The sequence below is a fragment of the Balaenoptera physalus genome, assembly GCF_965194825.1.
Source record: "Balaenoptera physalus genome assembly, chromosome: 14".
NCBI lineage: Eukaryota > Metazoa > Chordata > Mammalia > Artiodactyla > Balaenopteridae > Balaenoptera > Balaenoptera physalus.
Window position 1 is genome coordinate 22,893,453 of NC_138893.1, and position 22,545 is coordinate 22,915,997.

Here is a 22,545-nt window from a genome sequence, read left to right on the forward strand (position 1 = left end):
CCTCAGTGTGGCTCACATAGCACTCTTTCCTTTCCTGTTATGAATTGTTATTGATTATTTCTGTCGACAAAACTAAGAAAATATATAACCCGCCCCCCCCTCGGCAAGGCTGGCAAGAGAAAGTACAAATAAATTATCCAAGGAGTGGAAGAGGGCACCTACGATGATGCAGTGATTCAGAAAGGACCTCACCTGCAACTTTAAAAACACAGGTAACAGTGGGTAAATTTTTAGAAACATATGGTTTACAAGAAGCTGACTCAATAAGAAATACAAAACAGAAAAATCCTGTAATTATTAAAAATAGAGCAGCAATTAAAAATCTTTGCTCCAAGGAAACAGATGGCTTCGTAAGTAAGTTTGACCAGACTTTGAAGGAACAGACCATCCCATTCTTACATAAACTATTACACGGCAAAGGAAGCGGGGGCATTTACATACAGCCAGGATAGTCCTGATGCCTCACACGAGTCAAAGACATCAGCAGAATGGAAAACTACCAGTTCACGCGAGAAAAACACACAGAGACCCAAAGCAGGCGTCAGTCAATCAAATGCAACGGTGTAAAGAAAAAATAGGACACAACCAGTTTAGGTTTCTCTAAGTAGGAAAGGTTGATTTAATGCTAGAAAATAAAAAAGGGAAATGTTAACATCCTAATGATCATCTCAAAGTATGCAGAAGCATTTCCTGATACAACTCCATCCCTCTGACACAGTGGGGACCTCAGGGGGCCGCTGTAAATGTCATCCAGGGTGGGGAGGCGGGAAGAGCTCTCTTAGGATCGTGGAGAAATCACTGACCCCGTCACACCGCTGCTCCAGGCCCACTCAGGACACTTGGCAGGGCAACCTGGCACCAAGCCTTTGGACGGCGGGATCAACACTGCCTGCCGCCTTCTGCTGGTGATTTGATCAGTGAAACAGAAAAACTAAAAGACTCTATAAGTTATCAGAAATAATAAAAGAATTTACCAAGATGGTTGATGTGAGAGTAAGATGTTAAAGCGAACTGCATTTCTGTAGACTTGCCCCAAAGAGCAAAAAAATGTGATTAGAAAGATGACCACCCATTTAGAACAGAATCAGAAAATATCTCATTCCTGAGAATAAACTAGTAAAGGATATCCAAGTAAAACTTACAATAAAAGTTTTAAAATGTTACTGAGACAGTAAATTAGAGCTAAATAAATGAAGAGGTATAACATACTATAGGGGTATGAATTCTCCCCAAACTGATCTATACATTCAGAGCCATTCTAGTCAAAGTGCCAACAGAGCTTTTCCTGGAACTTGATAATAATTCTAAAATTTATGTGGAAGAATAAAGAGTTAAGAATAGTCAGAACGCTTCTGAAAAGAACAGAGACTGGGCACGTTCGCTGTGAGATGCTGGGCTCGTGGCAGAGCTGGGGCCAATAAACGCCGCTCTAGTGCAGGGGTGGGCAGACCCCCATGGACCAGGGCAGAGGCCCGGGAGGCAGACCCATCTTTGTCCGGAACTGGGGTGTACATGGCTTAGGTGGCGTGTACCGGGGCCAGCCAACAAACAGCTGGGAGCAACGGTTATCCATATAAAAAAAATGAACTTGCATCCTTGCCTCACATACATAACAAATCAACCTCGGGACTGCCCTGCAGGCCCAGTGGTTAAGACTCCACGCTCCCAATGCCGGGGGCCCAGGTTTGATTCGATCCCTGGTTAGGGAACTAGATCCCACAACTAAAGATCCTGCAACTAAAAGACCTGCTGAAACTAAAGACCCGGCACAGCCAAATAAATAAATAAATATTTTAAAAAAATCAGCCTCAGGCGGATTAAATGTGAAGAACAAAACTAGAACTCTTGGTAGAAAATGTCAGCAAATATCTGTTGGATCTTGAGGCTGGCAAGGTTTCTTAAGGCACAAAAAAACACAGTGAAAGAAAACACCAATAATCTGACTATATTAGAAATGAGAAACTTTTTTTTCCATCAGAGGATGCCTTCAGGCAGCTTTTCTCAAAGCGTGGTTCCAGAGGCTAAACAATGTCCCAGCAACAGGCCGTGGAGGCTGCCGGGGCCGCGGGCCTCTGCTGTCACAGCAGACTGGACGCAGACGCGGCCGTGAGAACCCAGGCCTCCGCTGAGCCGGGCGTTCAAGAGATTTACAAATGTGTAAAGCGATGCCACTCTCCTCACTGTTTTTTTTTGGAAGGGAATATTGTTATTTCTCACGAAAATATGTTATATGTGCTAACATGCAATGGGTTTACAGTTGTCATTGAATGAATTAATAGGTAGACTTTTTACGCATTTCTCCGTTTTAACCTGTAATACAGTGAGTACTGGCAGATATAACCCACACAAACAAAGCTCTTTGGGCACTCAGTGATTTTTAGGAGTGTAAAGGGTTCCAAGAACCAAAAAGTTTGAGAACCGCTGCCTTCAAGGAAGTGAGACACACGGTGGACATGGCATTTGCAGTCCTGACAAAACGGACGAAAATACAGGGAGAAAAGCTGAGCAACTGGATAGAAATGGGCTCTCCCACAGAGGGGGTCCCCAGCCCACCACCTGCAAGCCCACTGTCCTGACCGACAGGAACGCAACCCCTGGCGATCCCGGCGGAACCGATCCCGCAGAAGCGGGTGAAGGGTCCCTGGGCGCTGGTGGGAGCGCACCTCAGGCAGCCCAGTAGGAAAGAGCTGCCCTGCTCTGCAAGCGACCCCGCCGCCCCGCTGGGAGCTCTCGCTGGACACACGGAGGCCACGCGGCGCAGCACGGACCCCACCAGGCCTCCCCCCACGAAGGACACGACACCCGGTGCAGAGGAGTCTCGGGAAACCACATAAAAGGAAGTTCCAGAAGCTAAGACGCGGCAGGAGACTCTTTCTAGAAAGTGGAAGCAGCACGAGGGGCGCCCTCCCTCCTCTAGGTCCCCTGCCCACCTCGCTGCACTGGGGGCGCCCGGGGGCCCCGGAGGCCTCGGTGGCCTCGGCTGCCTGTGTCCTGGGCGTGGCTGCCCCTCACTCCCGTGGGTGCTTCTCCGGGGCCGCGAGCCGCCCCTGCCCGTCCCTCAGAGGGCTGCGACCCCCGTCAGCCGCCCCCGGTAATTTCAGGCGCTCTTCACATCTTAAATATAGTAAATCGCACTCGGGCGACATGCTACGCGCTGTAGCGAGGAGCACGCGGCCAGACACAGGCTGTCGCTGCAGCCAAGTCGCTGGGGACCCCAGGGCACAGAGGTGGGAGTGCCCCCCGAAGCCCCCGGGGTGCCGACCGCAGGCGCTCACTGCCGCCAGGTGACGGTTGGGGGGTGCCGGGCACTGGCCACCTGCTGCCACTTACCTCAAAGGTGTTCCCAGTCACGTCGAACTCCGGGGGAACAAAGGCTCCCTCGGGGTCGTCTGGGAAGGGAAGAGAAGGCGCCGGGTCACACGGCGACCCTCCCTTCCCACTACCCCCGACCCGGGTCACTGGGGAAGACAGGCTTCCAGGCTCTCCCGGGACGGGGAGCTGCGAGCACCAGCGCGTCCCGAGCCCCACAATGGTGGGGGGGTGCAGAGGTACCAGCAGGTGACCACGGAAACCCGGCTCCGGGACCATCGGCCCAGGGCGGGCCCGCGTCCCCTCGGGCCGCTCTGCACTCCCGTTCCCCGCGGGCGCCGGCCCAGGCCTCACCGCTGAGTTGCTCCATGAAGCACACGTTGCCGCTGGTGTTGAAGGCCAGGGTGTCGGGCGTGATGCACAGGGTCTGGAAGAGGGCCGAGTGGGCGACGCTCCTCATGGACCGGCTGCACTCCAGGCACACGGCCCAGGCCTCCTGCTCGCTGAGGCCGCGGTCCCGCAGGGAGAGGATGTCGGCCAGGGACACGTTCTCCTGCAAGAAGGCCTGCGCTGAGCTGCGGGCGCCTGCAAGGGGCGGTGCGTCTGGGGACAGGCCCCCGCGGCCCCCAACGTCCAGACGACTCCCGGAAGCAGACGCCACGCCGCGACGGTTCGTTCTATGTCGGGAACGAGGTTTTCGGCAACCAGACGACATCCCACGGTTCCCGGACGTCAGAGCCGCAGAGCGTTTGCTGCACCGTCAGCTGCTGCTGGAGAGGCGTTTGCCCAGTCTGCCCTTCGTCCCGGACCGTGCGGCCCCCGGCCCAGGGGTTCAGCACACAGACCTCGGGGGGCACGCAGGGAGCCTCACCTTTTCAGGCTGTGAGCAGGTGAGCGGATGCAGGAGTGAGGGAAGACGGAGCTTTGCCACGAAGGCACAGCCGTGCGCGGGGAGTCGCCAGCCCGGCAAACGCGACGTGAGCCCACGACAGTCACGGGGCACGCGAGAACACGCCCACGACCCCCCGGCTGCAGAGCTGCCGGACACAGTCACGTGGCCCCCGCACAGCTAGACTCCGAGGCCGCCCACCCAGCGGGCTCCACCTCCAGGTCTGACTCAGCTGTGGTCGTGCCACCCACACTCACACACACACACACGTGTGCGCACAGGGTGTGCTAACACAATCTGTCCTGCGTGTGTGCACAGACGGACCCACGCCAACAGGCACACAGCTCTCACACATTTACTTACTAACTTCGATGCACAGGAACGCAAAACCCACACATCCACACACGTGCCCACGTGTTCACGCAAGTCACACATGCACACACACATTCATCAACGGGTGCACACAATACACAGGCTCACACATCAGACACCCTGTACCTCACAGCCCTTTTCTGGCCCATTGTTTGACGCCCTGGTTAGCTCCGTGTATTTGTGTGTTCACGCACCACCAGCCTAAGGAGGGGAGGGGGACTGAGGGAGCCAGGCTGGGAGCTGGGGCCTGGGGGAGCAGGCCGGAGGGTCAGGAAAGGTCCTGGACACCCAGACTCAGAGGGCAGGGTGGAGAGTCAGGGTGAGTTGGGGGTGGAGGGTCGGGGTGAGTTGGGGGTGGTACAGAAGAGAGGTGCCCCTGCTTCCGCCCCCCCACCTAGCTCTCCCTCCAGCCTCCTTGCTCCATCCTCCCAGCACACAGGATGTTCTCACGTGTAGCCAAGCTGCCGGGTCCTAAAAGGAGCCTACCATCTCCTGCCCTTGAACTTCTCCCTCCTGTACTGCACGGGGTCCCTTGACCACAGCAAAGATGAAGGGTTTAAACCAAGAAAGAAAGCAGCAGCACGAGCAGCCGCTGCGTGTGTGTCTGGCCAAGCAGCGTGTGGTGTGCGGGGCGGCGGGGGGGCTGCAGGAGGGGGACGCGGCAGGTCTGCCCGTGTGACTGGGCTCATCCCACGCCTGTTCCTTCTCAGTTCAGGGAGGGGCTCAATGACATCCTCCTGGGCCCTCCCAGCTCTTCCTGTTGGGGGGTGGTGGTTAAGATGGAGGAGGAAAAGGCAGCTCTGAGAGCAGAGAGCCCCTTGCTGGGCTCCCTTATTGTAGTGACCCTGGGAGGGGGGTGGACGGGGCATAGCAAAAAGCAGAGCACGCGATTAGACTGGGGCGGCAGAGAGGCTCGTGGACCAGAAATCTCAGCTTCCAGGCCTCCCGGCTGTGTTCCCCGGGTTCGCTGATCAAAGGTCTTCCTGATTTGGCTCCACCTGGGGGCCTCTCTGCCCCACCCAGGACCCCTCACGACTCAGGAGAGCCTGAGGCTCCCCGGGATGCCCGCGAGGCCTGGTTAGAGAGCCACCTGGGCGCTGTGGGCACACACGCACGCACATGCACGCGTACACACAGGCCTGCACCGTCAACAGCCCGAGGACCCCGTGGGCCTGGTTATTTAGGAGGGTGAGTGTGAGCCAGTCCCACTACAGCGGCCTCGCTGACTCTCCACTGCCTGTTGGCATGCAGCTGTGACAGATGTGCTGCCAGGAGATGGGAGCCCAGGCCTCTGCTGCCCCTGCCCTGCGGAAAGATGCCCTGGTGAGGTGGAAACTCCTCGGGGAAGCTGGAGACCTGCACCCATTCATGGCGAGCACCTGCTGGGGGGATTCTCCGCGCGACTCTGTGGGGTGACTTCCATGGGTCCTGAGTCATTGCTTCCGTGGGGCTGAGGCCTCCACTCACTGGTCTTAACCCCTCCGAGACCCCACTGTTACAACGGGAAGGCGGGATTCAGCTGAAGCAAGTTCCAGGACAGCACCGAGGGACGCTGCAGGCCCCCGACACACCCAGGGCAGGTGTTGCCACGTGACGAGGGATCCCGGACACTGTGCCCACGGTCACCTCCCTCTGGGACCCGCAGCCCGCCCCTCTGGTCCATCCTGCTCTGGCCCAGGCAGGAAGAATGACCCTTCCTTGCCTGAATCCACGGCCCAAGTAGGGCAGGTGGGGGTGCTGGGCCGCCTCGGCTGATGGGCCAAAGACAAGGACAGGGAGAGACCGGGAAGCAGGTGTTGGCCATTTAGGCCCCCTCAGTCCACCACCCGCCCCCAAATTCCAGCCCTGATAGATGGGAGCCTGTGCTCTTCCCAGAGGGGCAGCTCATTACCCCATGGGCCCTGAGCCTCACGCCATGAGGCCCCGATCCGCACTCAAGGGGACGGTGCCTGGAGGCCGGCAGGGGCTTCACGGGCCGAGACAGACGTTTGTGTGTGTGTGTGTATGTGTGCGCGGGGTGACATGCTATGAACAGAAGAGCCAGCGAGGCTCCTCCAGATGCCTGTGCTACAGCCTCGCCTCTGGGCACCCACCAGGGGCTGCTGCAGGCTTGGGGAGACTTCCCTCCTGCCACTGCCCACATGGCCTGACCTGGTCATTGCCGGCCAGCTCCATCTCCTGAGTATAGAGCCAGCCTTCCGGGCAGACCCAGAAAGCCTACCGGAGCTCACACCTCACCCCTCACTACTGCCCAGCAAGATGCTGCCTGGGTGGGCTCTGGGGGGAGATCTGAGGGGGAGACCACCCAGGGCAGGAAAGAGGGCCCCCCTTGCAATTGTGTGGGCATAGACTCAACCCCCATCCTGGCTGGGAAGGGGGCTTGGGAGGCAAGAGGACGCGGCTTCCCAGGGCAGCCCCTGTCGCCAGTCTGGGTCCTAGAGGGCAGTGCTGGCTTCCTGCTGCGGGCCGCTGTCCAGTGACGGCAACACTCCGGCCGTGCAGGAGCTTCTGCCCCGCAGACGCAGACTGCGAGCCAGGGCCACGTGGGGGCCACAGGACCCATGGGACATTCTGCATATTTCAAATGCTCCCCATCTGCTTTCAGATCCCCAGGCCCAGCCCAGCTCCCGGCCCACAGACGCTGGGGAGATGCCCCACTGGACTCAGGAGGGATAAGAACGCTCCTGACCCCTTGGGGGAGTCTGGGGACTGGGAGACACCCTGCCCCCCGAAGGCCCCTGAAGGCCAGTGGCACCGCCTGCCTCCCGATGGCCTGGGGTCTGCCTGATCTGCAGCTGCTCTGCCTGATCCGCACCCCGGCCTTCGCTTGTACCGATGCAGTGGTGCTGCCTGCAGGTGGCCAGGGACCGGGCGGGCTGTGACCTCCAGGACCTCGCTGGGCGGTGCCGGCCCCCTCAGCACGCCCCCCGGGTGGTCTCCGGCCCCGAGTTCTCGAGCTCATGCGTCACCCATGGGTCATGTGTCTCTGGGGCAGGTGCCCAGACTGAAGTTGCTGGGACACAAGTGCAGGCATCCCCACTCCACTATTGGATGCCAAACTGTTTTCCAAAGAGGCTGGTCCACTCCATCCCCCCTACACCCTGGCAGAGAGGCAGGGCCACTACCACCCGCTCCCCGCCAACTCGGGCCACTGTCCAGCTTTCTGGTTCTCGCCAACCTGGTGCTTGTGGGAAGGTTTTCGCAGTGGGTATATTTTGTGTTGCCTGATTATAATGAAGTCAAACATGTTCTCATATGTCCACCAGCAATTTGGATTTTCTCTGGGGTCACAACAGGGCACGGACGTTCCAGGGGCTCCTGCAGGGTGGGGTCCACAGGGTTCTATTTCCTGAGCTCACTGTGGTCAGTTGATATAATTAGCTGTATAACCAGCAAATGCCTGTGTCTCATGTGGCTTGTACAGTCCTGGGTCTGGCACCCACTGTCCCTCCCTGGAAGCTGCCCGCTGTCCTTGGCCACGGTTCCCTCCGGGGGCTCCTCCAGCACGGCCCTCCTTCCTCTCACACAGGATGGCTTTTCGGATACAACCTGACTACACAACGCTGTGCCAGGCAGCCACATGTCCCTGGCGGGGATTTAAAACCTTCAACACCAACCACACCCAGTGCGTGCAGGAAGCAGGGACATTCCTCCTGTTTCACGAGAACATACCCAAAGGCAGTGCCTCTCTCTCCAGGGAGGGTGCGAGAAGTTTGGGAGCCCCGAACTTCCCGGCTGGATGCTACTACAAAGGTGGCGTCCCACTTCACCTGGAGGTGACGGCCACAGGATGACGGGGACCCCCGGCCCCATGCACTGTGCACAGCTGGGGGCTGCTCCAACCCCGAGGGGCGCTGGGGACACTGTTACCAGGAGCAGGCCTCAGGGCACGGCCGCAGGACGGACGGTGGGCTCGGGATTGAGGCTTTGCGTCCAAATCCCGGCTCTGCCTCTCCTGTTCATTTGGCATCAGTCACCGGCTCGGTGTGCCAGGCACGGAGAGGCCCTGGAAGTGTGGGGCAGCCAGTGCAGAAAGGCCCCACGTGGAGAACCACACTCTGCGTCTGCCTTGGAGAGTGATTCGGGGGGGAAGTGAGTCTTCCAACAGACACTCTAGAAATACATCCTTCCGGGGGGAGTGTTCGAAGGCTGAGGGCTGGGGGCACCCTTTCTTGCTCCATCACAGCCATGGAGATATCCACAGGGTTATTTATTCCCTTGCCTCTCCTCTCCGCAGCCTTCTCTCTCGCCGAATCCAGGCCACGGGGCGGGGGGTGGGGGGGGGGGTGGGAGGAGAGGCAGCACCACCCCCCGGGGCACTGCCTCAGCAGCCTCCTCAACAGACTCTGCCTCCAGAAGGACTACTTCTAGGGCATGAGCCCCTCTGTCCTTAGAACCAGCTCTGCTGGGGAAGTGGGCAGGGTCCAGCTGAGGGCGAGGGACCTGGGGACCGCAGCTTCAGCTGTTATGAACCCCCTCTAGCCCAGGAGGGGCTGGCCAGGTCTGCTTCGCTGGCGGGCCTGGCCAGATGGGCACGTGGAGGGTCTTGTCATTTAGAGGGCAGCATTGCAACAGCGCTCTGTTAAGGGCGCACGGCGCCAGCAGACCCCACGGATGGGCGCCTGTACCTGCTAGGGACTGGGAGGGCCTCTGCACAGAACCCCAGCCTTGGGAGACTAGAGGGTCTTCTTGGGAGCAGCTGTGTCCTCTGGGGGCCACCTCTCGTGTGGCGGGGACTGGCTTGTTCAAGGGCCACGGAGTTTATTCATTTGACCCCAACCCACAGTCTGTGGGGCACTACGGGGAAGCCAGAGCTACAGGGACAAACCCAGGCGGGTGGGGAGGCGTCTCTGACAGAGTCGCGGGCAAACTGGCCCAGTTAATGGCCAGAAGCCCCATGTGACAGAGACCGTGGCCCCTCTGCACCCTGGCTGGGGGCTCAGGACTGGGGCTCCTGACTGAAGGCCACTTTTGTCCTCTATGAGCAGGAATCAGCCCTCAGTCATGGGGGCCCCCAGCTCCTGAACAGTCTGGCCTGACTGGGCTCTGCTGCCCGGAGCCTTCCATTGACCTCCTAGGGCCTCCGCAAGGAGGAACACAGACAGTGCTCGGGCCCTGCCGCTAAGCGCCCCCCACGCTCATCCCCCCCCCCCCCCCCCCCCGCCCACATCTGCAATCCGGAGCCCACCCCCGCAGGGCGCCAACTTCTTCAGGGACAGCCCACCCGCTGCTGTCCCAGGTGGCATCCCACGGTCCTGTCCCCTCTGGGGGAAACGTTAAAGGCTGGTGCTGGTGGTGAGAACGGCTTTGGGATTCCCCGGCTGCCAGGCCCTGGCCCGGGCCAGGGGGCCTGGGGACTCTCCGCGAACCCCTCCGTGGGGAACGGTGTGGGTCCCAGCGCGCGTCGGGGGCTCACCTCGTCCTCCGGCAGAGTGGGGAGCGGCTCGAAGTCGTAGAAGTCTAAGTCTTTGCCGTCCTCCTCGTAAAAATCCGCCGCAGCCGGGTCCATGGCCTGCATCCTCCGCGCGCCGCCGGCGGCGCCACACTCTCGGTCACTGCCTGAGCCGCCGCGCTCCGGCCGGAGGCGCACCCGCCGCCCGAGATCTACGCGGGGCCGGCGCCCCCCGCCTGGCCTCGCCCCTCCAGCGGCCTTGGCGCCGCGGCCTCCGGCTCCGCGCACAGGCTCGGGCTCTGCGAGCCGGGATGGCTACGCGCGCACGGCCGCCATGGCAACGCCCCCCGCACCGCCCACCGCGGCCCACGCCGGCCCCGCCCCCGCCGCGCCCCGCCCGCGCGCTGCCGCAGTGTCACCAGAGCGGGGAGGGGGTGGGGACACCTGGGTGCGGAACTGGGGGTCGGGGCAGTCGGAAGGCCGTGCTCACTTTGCCGGGCAACTGGGGGCGACTGGGGCCTCCGAGGGCGTTCTGGGGACTTTGTCCCTCGGGGACGTTGGCCGCTTTCCTGGAGGATGCACTGCGGAGGGGGGGTGAGGAGGCCTGTGCGCGGTTGGCACCATTTGGGGGCGGGGCCAGCTTTGTGGCCGGTGTTCCTGAGCGGCGCGTCGCAGGCAGCCGCAGGCTCTGTGGGCACACGGATGGAGGGCCGCGGCCCAGCCCGCGGAGAGTGCCGGGCGGGTGGCCCACCCTCCACCCGGTCCCCCTCGCTCCCTGCCCCCGCCGGCAGGGGGCGGGGCTGCCGCAGCCCACGCGGGGAGGGGGGGAGGGGCGGCTGCAGGGGTGCCCAGGAGGGCCAGGCAGGGCTGGGGGGGCCGGGCAGGGGGCGGGGTGGGGTAGAGACCAGGGAGAAGACCCGTCTGAGCGGTTGGGGTCTGGCCTGCCCCCTTCTTGAGTTAGGGTCCCATGGACGGGGGACCAATAATTAGAGCTTCATCCACACCTTGCCAGCCTGCCTCCTCGGTGTGGAAAGGAAACCAGAAGAACTGACAAGCTCTCCCTCAGTTTGGCATTCCTGCTGGTTCGTGACTAACCCCTTCGCCGCCCCGTTAGCGTCTGCTGGCTGGGTTTCCTCGGCACGGGGACGAGCCTTGTGCCAAGCTGGGGCCTGTGGCTGGGCAGAGAGCAGGACACCCCTACCCCAGCCTGGCAGAGATCCAGGGTGCCCCCTCACAGTGAAGCAGAGAGCCGGACAGCCCAGCCTCCACGTCTTCCACAGGAGGGTGACGGGTGGGCGCCCTCCCCCGGCGCAGAGCAGGGGGTCGGAGCTCCCACAGGACGGTGGGCACTGCGGCCAGGCTCACAGCAGCCACTCCGTAAATGCTCCTCGCGAAGGAAGCTGACTCGCCGCGGGCCCTGCCAGGTCCGAGGCTGCAGGGCACTAATTCCATCCCGGCTCGGGTCTCGTGGCCCCAGGGGCCCCGCGATGTGACCCCAGGCGGGCGAGGAGCACCTGGCCAGGGGAGAAACAGGTGGGCAGCGAGGCCTCAGGCTGGCGGCCGGGGTGCCGGCAGCCCCACCTTGTGCAGCCCACCCAAGGCACCTGAGAGAAGTGGGTCTGGCTGTCTGGGAGCTGGGAGCGGCAGCCAGGGCGGGTGGGCGGGTGGGTGGGTGAGGGCAGCAGCGGTTGGAGAAGATCTATCTCAGGATGTGTGCCTGGGCTGTCGGTGGGCACCACCCGGTCTCAGAGGGAGGCAGGCCCTGCTCCAGAGCCCCGGGGCTCCAGCTGCATCCTGTGCTCGGACCCTGGGTCCACGGAGCCGAGCGCCCTGCCTGCAGGGTCCCTGTGCTGCAGGGGCGGGGGGCTGCCCCTTCCCTCTGTCCCAGGCTGGCGTCGAAGGCTGTTGAAGCCTGCGTGTGGCCTTGACACCCCTCACCCGCCATCCAGCCTGAACACCCTCTGGGGGTCTCAGCTGTTGTGGGCCCAAAGGGAGGGTGCCGACGTTGTCACCTGGTTCTCAGGTCTCCCTGCAACCGGGCCCGGGCTCTGGGCTGAGGGCTGAACTGGGGGGCGGGGTGCAAACCCCTTAACTGAAGGAGCAGTGTCATCGCCAGTGCTTCTGGGCCTAATGGCATTGTCTACTTCGGGAAAAGGTGCATCCAATTTGGGTAAAATACAGAACAAATGGGCTGTAGACGCCGGCTGAGTCAGCTTTGGCTGCTGCAGCCTAAAAGCACTTAGTGGGCATTTCCCATCTCCTCGGTCAAGCAGGCACCAGGGCGCCTGGGCCAGCGGGGAGGGGCCGGCGGGAGCCCTAGGGAGGCACCTGGTAGGGGCCGCATTGCCCTTCCTTCTTCTACCCGCCTGCTTCCCCAAAGCGTTTGTGGTCACTGGTCTTCGTTGTTCAGTGGAGTGACCGGAAGCTTCTGCTGGGTGTTTTGTGAGTCTCACTGTGTGTTTGCACACTTGCCCGCGTTCATGGCCAGCTCTGCTCCCTGGAAGGGCGTGGCACCCTGTGTCCTGGTGCCTCGGGCGTGCTGGTTGCTCGTCAGTGTTGGTACGCGACTGTGACATTACTTTCGAGATAGACCAAGTCCAGATGGGGCGCTCCCAACCTTCCCAGAGCCAATGGGACAAGGACGTCCAGGCAGTCCTGGGCGCCCACTCAAAGTTAATTTCAAGCTCAGCTCCAAACAGGCTGAGAGCCCTCAGGAGCAGACTGCCGCGAGGGCCCGCTCACCGCGGCCTCTGCGCCAGCCTCTCCCCACCACCCGCACGTCCAGCACATGCCCAGTGAGCAAGTCTGCTTCCTGGGACTCTTAGGTGCTGCCGGAATCCTGCAGAGGCTTCCTGGACGCACGGTCAGCTCCACGGCCAAGGCCACGGCCTGGCGGAGTCCCGTCTCCTCACCGCTCTTCCCTGACCCGTCGACTCACTCTGCTTCACCCCCATCTCCTCCAAGACCCTCCGTCTGTCTCCAAGCAGGTCCTGGCCCGAGCTCCCTCCCTGCCCACCGCCGAGCCTCAGACCTCAGCCCTCCCCCGCCGCCCTCAGTGACCAGGGAGGCAGTACTCCACGCTAGGCTGGGCCCTCGCCACACGTGACCCCAGGCGCGCTCTCTCCTGGCTTCCGCCGTGCAGTCAGCGGCTCTCAGTAGATCAGGCCGAATGTGGGGTGGGAGGGAGTGGTGCAGGATGGGTTTTCAAAGCTCTTGTTTTCCCTGAAAGAATTTTGAGAAGCTGTCACACCACTTGTACATTTTGAAGTCGACTCTACATTTTTGAAAAAATAAGAAATGTAAGTAATTGCAAAGAATGTAATTCTGGCGTGGGATAATTATTGACATTTTGAAATAAAGCTGTTAGTCACTCCTGTAAATATATCCAAGGACCTAAAAACCAAAGTGGTTTTGATACCCATTATCAATCATTTAGAAAAAAACACATAAACGTGTTTTTTTCATAGTCGGAAATCTTCATCATAACATTTTCCTTAAACTCATTATTGTTATCTAACTTCAGCCAGAATTTTATCCTACTGTGATATATTTTTATGCTTGAAAATTTCTGTAGATTCTCCATAATACTTTGCAACAAAAATGCATGTAAGTTTTAATAAATTAAATATTTATTAAGTAAAAATTTTAAACATTTTTGTTTCCAGTGACCATGAGACTCATTTTACAGTATCGAAATATTCTGACCATGTTTCTCCTGGCGGTAGGCCCTAGACCGCTGACCTGCTTCTGCTGGGGGAGCCTGTGCCGTCCTGTCACTTGGTGGCCGCCACTCCGCGTCTGTCACTTGGTCTCTGCACACTCTGGCTCGCCCCTGTGCTGCCGGCCTCCCTGAGCGGGTGAGGGCAGGAGGAGCCCCTTCCCCGCTGTTCTTCCCAGGGCGGGCAGCTGGGTCCTGTTTCCAGCCCCCCAGAACCAGCCTTATCGTACCCCAGGGACCCCAGCACCCATGGGGCACCCTCCCCAGAGGTCTGGGCCCCGGGCTCTAACAGCCCTGCCCCCAGGCGTGCTCCTGAAGGCACTGTCCCCAAGGACCCTCATGCCCCTCTTGCCTTCCAGCACCTGCTTCCCGTGCACATGCTCTCTGTGGAAGTGACTGGCGCGGCTGCACCGCCCACAGGTCCAGACCAGGTCCTTGCACTCACAGGTGTCGTGTGTGTCGGCCGCCTCCACGTCCTCACAGTCATGCAAACGTGCAGCTGAGTCATGAGTCACCGGCTCAGCGCGTGAGGGAGCTCACGGCTCCCAGGAGGGGGCGCAGACCGGGCTCCAGGGCTCGTATCTCCCGGCACGCGCTGCCCACGCCCCCGGACCAAGTTCCTCGCCTCTCGACGCGCGCTGCAGTGCTTCACAGTGTGGCGGATGGGGTGAGGTCGCTACCCACAAAGGTCGCCAGTCCAGCTGTCCCGCTAGGGAGCATGCCCGACTGGGAGCATTCAAAGACCCCAGATGCAATTTCTCACACCTGGGGAGCTTGAGAGAGACTGGGGTCCCCTCGTGGATGGAGCTGGCAGGGCCCCCATCAGAGGTGGGCAGAGTGACGGGGGGACCCTGGTCAGGAAGCTGCGTCTCTAACCCTTCCCCCCCCAACACTGTGATTCTGATGCCGTCACACGCGAGCTCCCTGGGCTAAACCACCCGTCTCTCTAACCCTGACCGTGGGCGTCCCATGCCCCCACCACACTGCTGGTCTTTGCTGCCCCTGTGAACACGCAGGTGACGTCTTGGCCCCAGAGCTCAGAGCTGGGCTGGAGGTCTGGGGCTCCACCTCGGAGCTCCTTGGCTCCGGTGTGGACACCTGTCCGGCATCAGGTGACGGCAGTGAGCCTGTCTTCTGTTGGGACACAGATAAAGCTGCCAGCACCTGGGGGAGCCGGCCCCAAGCAAGGGGGAGTCACAGCCCGTGGAGGGCAGGTCCTGGGGGTGCCAGAGAAGGGCCGCTGGGAAACTTACTGTAAATTGCAAATCAGGACATCCAGGGAGAGAGGGGCACCCTCCTGATCTATCAGACAGGATAGCAGGCAACGCCCCCCCAGTCCACCCCCTGCACCCCGAGGGCAGTCACTGCCCTACCCTTGCAGAAGAGACTTCTCTACTCTCTTTTTTCATATAGTTTTACCACTAAGCATATGTCGTTAAAGAAATAATTTAGTTTTGCTCATTTTTTTCTTTTTTGGTGATTTGTATAAATGGAATCACACTGTGTGCATTTTCTTTTTTCGTCTGGCTTCTCTCGCTCAGAGCTGTCCTGGGAGCGGAAATCTGCTCATTATTGTTACTGAATTGTGTTAGATACGCGAATCCGCCGCTGACAGATGTCTGGGCATCCAGACATATTCTAGGCCTGGGGTGTCATCTGGCACGTATTTTGCTCGCGTTGTGCACCTGCACGTGTTCTTGCCGGGTCAGAGGTGATGCTCGGGTCCAAGTCCACGCATGCGTGCAGTTGCCCAGCCTCAGTCTGCTGGAAAGGCACCGAGTGCGCACATGTGTGAGTCTGTCCATTGGCCTGTGGTCAGCCTCGCGGAAGTCCCCATGCTCCGAGTCTCCCCGCGCCCCCGCCCCCCTCCTCCTGCTTTCCCTCCAAGAATGTCTCGGCTCTTCTGGGCCCTGTGAGAGCCCGCCTGCTGTGGGCCTTCCTGGTCCTGCTGGATGTGAGCGGGGTTGTGCGGCGTGTGCGTGCCACAAGCCTGAGGAGCGGCAAGTATTCTAGCCCCGAATGTGGGTCTTTCCCCTTAGAACCCGGCTCCCTTCCTGTCTCTTGATAATATTTTGTGGTTTTCTGTGAGGAGGACTTGCATTTCTTTTATTGTATTTATCATGAATATTGGGCGTATTTTGGTACTATTGTAAATTGTATCTTTGTAAAAATTTTGTTTCCTGTTTAGTGCTGGCCTACGGGAGTCAAATGGGCTCTTTTTAAAAAATTAATTTTTATGGCGGTATAGTTGGTTTACCATGTTGTGTTAGTTTCTGCTGTATAGCAAAGTGAATCAGTTTCAAATTGGCTTTTGTCCGATGACCTTGTGTCCAGCAATGTGCTAAGCCTACTGAGTGGTTCTGATCTGGAGACTGACTTAGATTTCCTGTGAGAGCGGTCACACTCCCTGGGAATAAGCTCCGCTTCTCCGTTTCTCATCCTCACCACGCCTCTCCCTGCCCTCACTGCCCCGATGGGACCCTAGCGCAGCGCCGAGCAGATGCGGTGAGACGGTCCTCTTGGCTGAGTTCCCAAGGTGAGCAGCTGGGCTTCGCTTCTTCACCTTCAAGGATAATTTTGCTGTCGGTTTTTGTAGGTTAATGAAGTTCCCTTCTATTGCTAATTTGCCAAATGTTCTTTTAAAATCACAAATAGATGTTGAATTTTATCAAATGCTTTTTCTGTGTCTATTAAGGTGATGGTTTGATCCTCTCCTTTATTCCGTGAGTGTGCTAATGTCTAAGGTAGACTAATTTTGTTCTCTGGGAGCAAATACACCCAACTGTGACACATCGTCTCCTGCAGATCTCGGTCCTGCTGGACTGCCGCCCATGGTGCCGGGGGCAGGGCGCCTGAGGCATCTCTTCCGCTCCCTCCACTGCTCTGGTTTCTCTGTAATGAAAAGCTTGGCGTGGATTTCGGGTAAGTTCGGAGGGTCCCGGCAAGGCTTAGCCCTTCCCTGCGGTGGGCACGCCCGTCCTGGGTCTTTAAGTACAGCAACACCTCTCACGGGGACTAGCATTCTTTTTCTTTGTTTCTGTTCATGGAACCAATTTCAAAAAGGGTTTTTGCTGTGATTGGTACCCCTGCCCCCAGCGGAGGGGCAATAGTCCCTTTGTAATGTGAAGGGGGTCCGTTCATTTGACAGGCAGGGCCGGCTGAGACTTTCTTGGCCCCTAGACTGGCACTGATCCTTCATAAAGCAAATGTTGATCTTTAAAAACAAAACTCCAGAATAAATTCAATTAAACCCAGTTTAAACAAGACATTGCCAAGACGTGGAGCTTATTGGCTATTACCCCTATGTGCGAAAAGCAGAATTGGTTTAATACCGTGGGTCCCTGTAAGCAAAATGCTGAAATGCCACCATCTTTCCTGGATGGTGATGTCTTACGTTTCTTGAAAAACAGCAGAAACTCCATTTCATTCACTTCAATGGGGTACATTTCTCAGAAAAAGGTGAAAAGATTTGAGACTCAGATACACAGTTATAGTTTTCCTCTTTTATCTGTTTCTTGACATACCGAACACAAGGACCCTTGGGCCACAGGGGGAGCAGGGCACAGGAATTCCCTGTTGTCCTGGGTCTCTGTCTCCCCTTTGCTCCAAACTCCCTGAGGTTTCTTCCCTTTGGGGATGCCCTGCCTATTCCCAGCGTCCTCTTCCCAAAGTCTCTGCAGGACACAGCTTTGGAGACTTTTCCACGGAGCTGGGGACACGGGCTGAGCTCCTAGGCCTTCTCAGGGGTCCCTCGGCCACCGCCCGTCAGCGCTTCCCACCATCTGACTCGTGAATGGGCTTTTTCTTTTTTTACCAGGAGGTCAGTTCTATCATTCATCCCCAGGGAGGTTGGCTCCTCCCTGGGTGGGGTTCGCAAGCCCTGCTGGCCGTGACCCTCCTCTTATGATGCATCTCTGCGGGTGGGGGCTTGCTCTCCCCTGGAACCCGAGGCCAACACTTTCTGTGCAGGATGTTTCCACGCAGCTCATGGAGCGAACTCTGCGTGTTCACGGACATTCCAGAAGGTGCTCCTCCCAGGCATTTGTACTTACCTGCCACAGTTTTTGGAGCATTTGTAGGAAATGAGAGAATTGTTTCTTTGCTTGTCCGTCATCTTCATCCTATGAGCTCAGTCTGAGGCCTTGAAGGAGGCTTCACCTGGAGAGTCCATCCATCCATTGATGCCACTTCCCTGGTTCAGGAGGGGCCCCTCCACATCCTCTTGCGAAGGTGGCTCCGAAGGGCCCCTCCCCACCCCCTCCGGGTTCCCAGCCCACACGGAGGCCACCAGCGTCCCCAGAGCTTCCCAACTGCTCTCAAGCTGTGAGGACGTGGACCAAGTGGGGAAGAGACGTGGGTGATGGGCTGCAGACAGACAGCCGAGCCTGCCACTGGCTTGTCGTGTGAAGACGGAGGGTCCCTGGCTGACGGACGACCCCCATCTGCCCCTCGTCTGGTGCGGTGGCGGATGCAGGCTGGGGCCCGGTGAGCGTGGCCACTGCGCTGCTCCCCTGGAGCCGCCGGGGGAGCTGGTCACGGAAGCTGTGGCTCTGCCCTTCCTGACTGTGTGACGCTGGGCAATTTGCTCAACCTCTCTGAGCCTGCTCACGAGGCTGGATGTGAGCATTTGACAGGTGACGCGTGAAAGGCACCTGGCCGGGCCCGCTTGGTCACTTGGGTTTGGCTGCGAGCGGAGGGCAGGCGGGAGCGGAGACTGTGGGTGGAGGAGGCTCCCGGCCGTGTCCTGAAGGAGGCTGGGAGCTCGCTTTCCCCGGTTGGCGCTGAGTCGGGAGTGGGGGGAGGACAAGAGGAGGGAAGGTGGGGGTCCGGACCACATCCTGTCGCTGTGAGCTGGTTGCAGGTTGTGGGCAGGGCCGCTGTCTGCTGTGAACCCTGACTGCCCTGCACCCTGCAAGGGCTCCTGGACCCAGCGCCGTGGGGCCGAAGGGACTGTACACCTGCCGTGGGTCCCCTCCTCCCCCGGGGCCTCGCCCCCTGCCCCAGCTCAGATGTGGCAGCTCTTTGTAAACTGTGACGTGCGGTGCACACTCCTGGACCTCTTGGCCCAGCCATGGGGCAAGGATGACGGGCACTTCGGCGGCCCCATCTCAAGCTTCAGCATTTCCATTTTTATAGCTTGTGTGTCTCCAGCACGAGAGATGAGGTGGCTGCTGATCTGTCTGCAAACTGATTCTGGCAGGTCCAGCGCCCCTCTGCCCGCTTCGCCCGGCTTGGGGTCATTCCTTCACCTGGTTTTGGGCCGTCCTGTCCCCGCGCCTGTAACGGCCTTGGTCGCTGGCTCTGGTGAGGAGCCGGCAGATGCTGGGCGGGGACTGTCCTCTGAGTTGTGTGTCAGCTCAGCATCCCCGACACCCACACTGGGGCCACGGGGGGCCACCAGTAACACTGATTCTGTCTCCATTTAAGATTTTGATGCCGGTCACCGTGGAGTTTTTGGTATCAATTTTGGTTTTTTAAAATATTGTGTCACAACATTACTTGCTTTATTACTGAGCTTTGGGGCCCCTTAAATCTTGCTCTGAGCATCTCACCCGCCCGGCCCCTCGAGGCGCTGACAGCTTCCAGCCTGTGCTTCCCGCCGGACCCCGCAGTCTCGCCCCCGGGGCTCTGGGCTCCTGGCCCCCACCCAGACCCTTCAAGCCCTGTGCCCTCTGCCCTGGTCCCCAGGCCTCCCCATCCTCTGCCGATGCTCCTGAGAGGCGGTCTCAGCGTCTGACCAGCCACGGGGGTCCTCCTGCCTTTGCGGGCCCCCCAACATCTGTCCAGGATCCATCCACGCAGCGGCGATGGCACAGACAGGCTGCCCGCAGGCCACGCGGAGCCCGCTGTTCGTCAGCCAAGTCCCAGCCGCTCTGCGACCCCCTGGCGGTGGGGGCGGTCTGTAAACAGCGGGAGGCCTGACTCCACCCCACCCCCCGCGTTTGGAGACGTTGGCGTGGGGTGACGTGTGTAGAAGCTGCATGGCACCAGCTGTCTTTGGGGCCCTGGTATCCCTCACGCACGTGTGTTTCCTCGGGAACCTCCCACACAGGGGCCCCGAGGGTCTGTTCCCAGCTTCTGGGGCCGGCGACAGTCTGTTCCTTATTTGTGATCACGCATCTCATAGCCCATGTGGGCAGCTGGGGTGTCAACCCCCAGGGCAGGGCCCAGCTCCCGGACTGTCTTCTCTGCTGGGTCTCCAGGGACCAGTCCCTGCAGACTGGAGGGTCTGTAGGACGTGCATCGGCTCCCCAGCAGCCCGGGTTCCATGGAGAGAAGTTCTTGGTGTCCCATTGCCTCCCCATGGGGGCACGAAAAGACCCTGCCACACACCTTCCACTCAGCCTCTGGGACATTGGGGCCCCTGGAGGCACGGCTGGGGACCCCCTGGAGGGACCTGGGCTCCTTTCCCAGAGAGGAAGGGCTCACAGCAGACAGGGGCTGCCAGGCCAGATGGGAGGGAGGTCAGAGCCTCAGTGGGACTGAGAAAGGCTGGGACCTGGGACCATTTGCGGCAGTGCTGCAGTGCCTGCGCCTGGACACACGTCTCCTGGAGCAACAAAATACAAAGAAACTGTGCGGGACTAAAAAGACCTGCGTGGGGACTTCCCTGGGGGTCTAGTGGGTAAGACTCCGCACTCCCAATGCAGGGAGCCTGGGTTCGATCCCTGGTCGGGGAACTAGATCCCGCATATATGCTGCAACTAAGAGTCTGCATGCCACAAAGAAGAAGCCCGCATGCCTCAACTAAAAAAAGATCCTGCGTGTCGCAACTAAGACCCGGAGCAGCCAAAATAAATTACATAAATAAATATTTTAAAAATACATAAATAAATAAAATTTAAAAAAATTAAAATAACTGTGTGCATGCGCAGTTGGGGCAAATTCTGGACCCAAAAGGTACAAAGAGGCCAAAAAACCCAACTTCCACTTTCGAAGAGCCTGGAGCAAAAGCAGGGAACTGCCCCTGCCCCCTGCACACAACGTCACCTAAGGGGTGGACAGACCACCTACGCCACCCTTCCGGCCCGACCCCTGGACACACCCCTACCCTCACCCCATATAAGGAACCAGCTCGCGCCCTCTCTTCCCCGCCCCGCCAGGGAGCGAGCAAGCAAGGGGGTGTGTTGTTTGTTCTCGCTCCCCCGGCTGCAGCAGGGGCCCCAATACAGCCTTGCCTGAATTTCTTGTCTGGCCTCTGATCAATTTCAATTGACTGGGGAAGGCCAAGAACCTTGGTCGGTAACAGGACCTGCTTCTGGGGGGAGAAGCCTGGGGTGAAAGAAGCCTGAGTGTGCACGTGTGTGTGTGTACACAGGCCGCCGTGTCTCTCATGTGCTTCCTTGCACTCCTGTGTGTGTGTGGGGACACGCGTGTGCTTATCCGGGTGTGTCCCTGAGCAGAGCTTGTGTGTGCACCCGAGTGCACCTGTGTACCTGTGTGTCTGCGGCCTCCCCTGCCCTCTGAGGCTGTGGCCTGTGCAGGGACCCCGCCCACCGTCCCCAGGGCTGCTGAGCTCCTGGCTCCTGGACTGTTCTGCCCCCCAGCTTCTCCGCCGGAGCACTGCTGAGGCCTGTGCCTGCCCCGCCCTGACTGACCACACGCCCCTGGTCTCCCACCTGAGACCCCAACTCCACGTCCAGTCGGCCCCTATGACCTGGGACCTCCTTCCCGAATCTTATTTCTTGGATCTACTGCGGCCCCAACTCCTTGCTCCCACCATGTCCGTCCTGTGCCACCCACCTGCTCCCCCGGCCCCGAGCTCAGCCCTGCAGCCCCCTCTCCGCCCTCGGTGGGGCAAGGCCTCCCTGGTGACCAGCGGCGCCATGCAGGTCCATGCACCCCAGAGACGGCGTTTCAGTCTCACGGGCTTTCGTAAGAGATGCGGATCGTCTGTCCTCGGCCCCAGACTTGCCCCAACACAGACACATTTCTCCTGGATCTGAGTGACTGAGACTCGACCCTGGGACCAGGCCACGGATACCGGCTCGTGCGAGGGACCTGCGCTCCAGGACCCCGGTCACACGCGCCTGAGTTGCTGGGCTGTCCCTGAAAGGGGCCACCCGGGGGTGTCGCCAGAGCTGTGTGTGTGAGAAGTAAACTGCTGCCAGGGACAGGGGAGCCTTGACGTCTGTGCACAGAGAGTGGATATAAACCAGTGTCCCTCTCAGTGCATCCACCCAGGGCGGCGGGAGGGCCTGGGACCCCCTGGGCGAGGGGGAGGCCGTCCGTGGCCAGTGCCCGCCTGGGCCTCCAAGCAGGACAGAGCAGAGCCGAGGCCGCTGGCGTGTGGTGCCCGGGAGGCTGGATGTGAGGGCAGCGGAGAGGATGGTGGAGCCGTGACCCGGTGGGGGGGATCCAGAGAGCCCTGCCCCCCACGCCTCCCAGCCACCCTCCCTCCTGGGTGCCAGGGTTTCTGGTCCACCTCCGACGCCAGGCCAGCGCCTTTGGATCTGCTGTCCGGCGCCCTTAGAGGACTGTCCCTGGGGTGGCAAGTCTGTGCTCAGGGCGCCGGCTCCGCGGCTCATGGGAGGCCCGGGTAGGTGGCCGGTGGGCCATGGGACTTGGCCACGTGCACTCGGCCCCAACCAACACCCCCTGCCTCCCAGCCCACCGGAGTGGGGCACGCAGAGCCGTCCTGCCACCAGCCCCACGCCTGCAGGCTGAGCCGCCCGCCGCGAGGTGGAGGCCCGCCTCCCAGAAGTGGCCGCACGGGGCCCTGGGTCACGTCTGGGGGAGCCCTTCTCACCCGTGCCGAGGGGTCTCCCGTGTGCCCCTTCCTGCCACGGCTGCCCTCCTGAATGGCCGAAGCTCTCCGATTTGGTCCTCAAGACCCTCCAACGTGGCCTTTCTGTTCCCCTCCCC

The 22,545-nt window shown here is 59.8% G+C and overlaps 1 protein-coding gene across 12 annotated transcripts in view; it reads right to left on the bottom strand.

Annotated features, from left to right (window-relative positions):
• KNDC1 (kinase non-catalytic C-lobe domain containing 1) overlaps window positions 1–10,293 on the bottom strand; it is a 57,207-nt gene extending 46,914 nt beyond the window's left edge. For all 12 annotated transcript variants that reach the window (XM_082423051.1, XM_082423046.1, XM_082423050.1 and 9 more), the window contains exons 1-3: window positions 9,987–10,293; window positions 3,664–3,862; window positions 3,331–3,389 (exon numbers count right to left, since the gene is read on the bottom strand). In XM_082423051.1, the coding sequence (XP_082279177.1) occupies window positions 3,331–3,389; window positions 3,664–3,862; window positions 9,987–10,088 (360 nt within the window). In that variant the 5' untranslated portion in view covers window positions 10,089–10,293. The remainder of the gene's footprint in view (window positions 1–3,330; window positions 3,390–3,663; window positions 3,863–9,986) is intronic.
• Window positions 10,294–22,545: the final 12,252 nt, after the last annotated feature.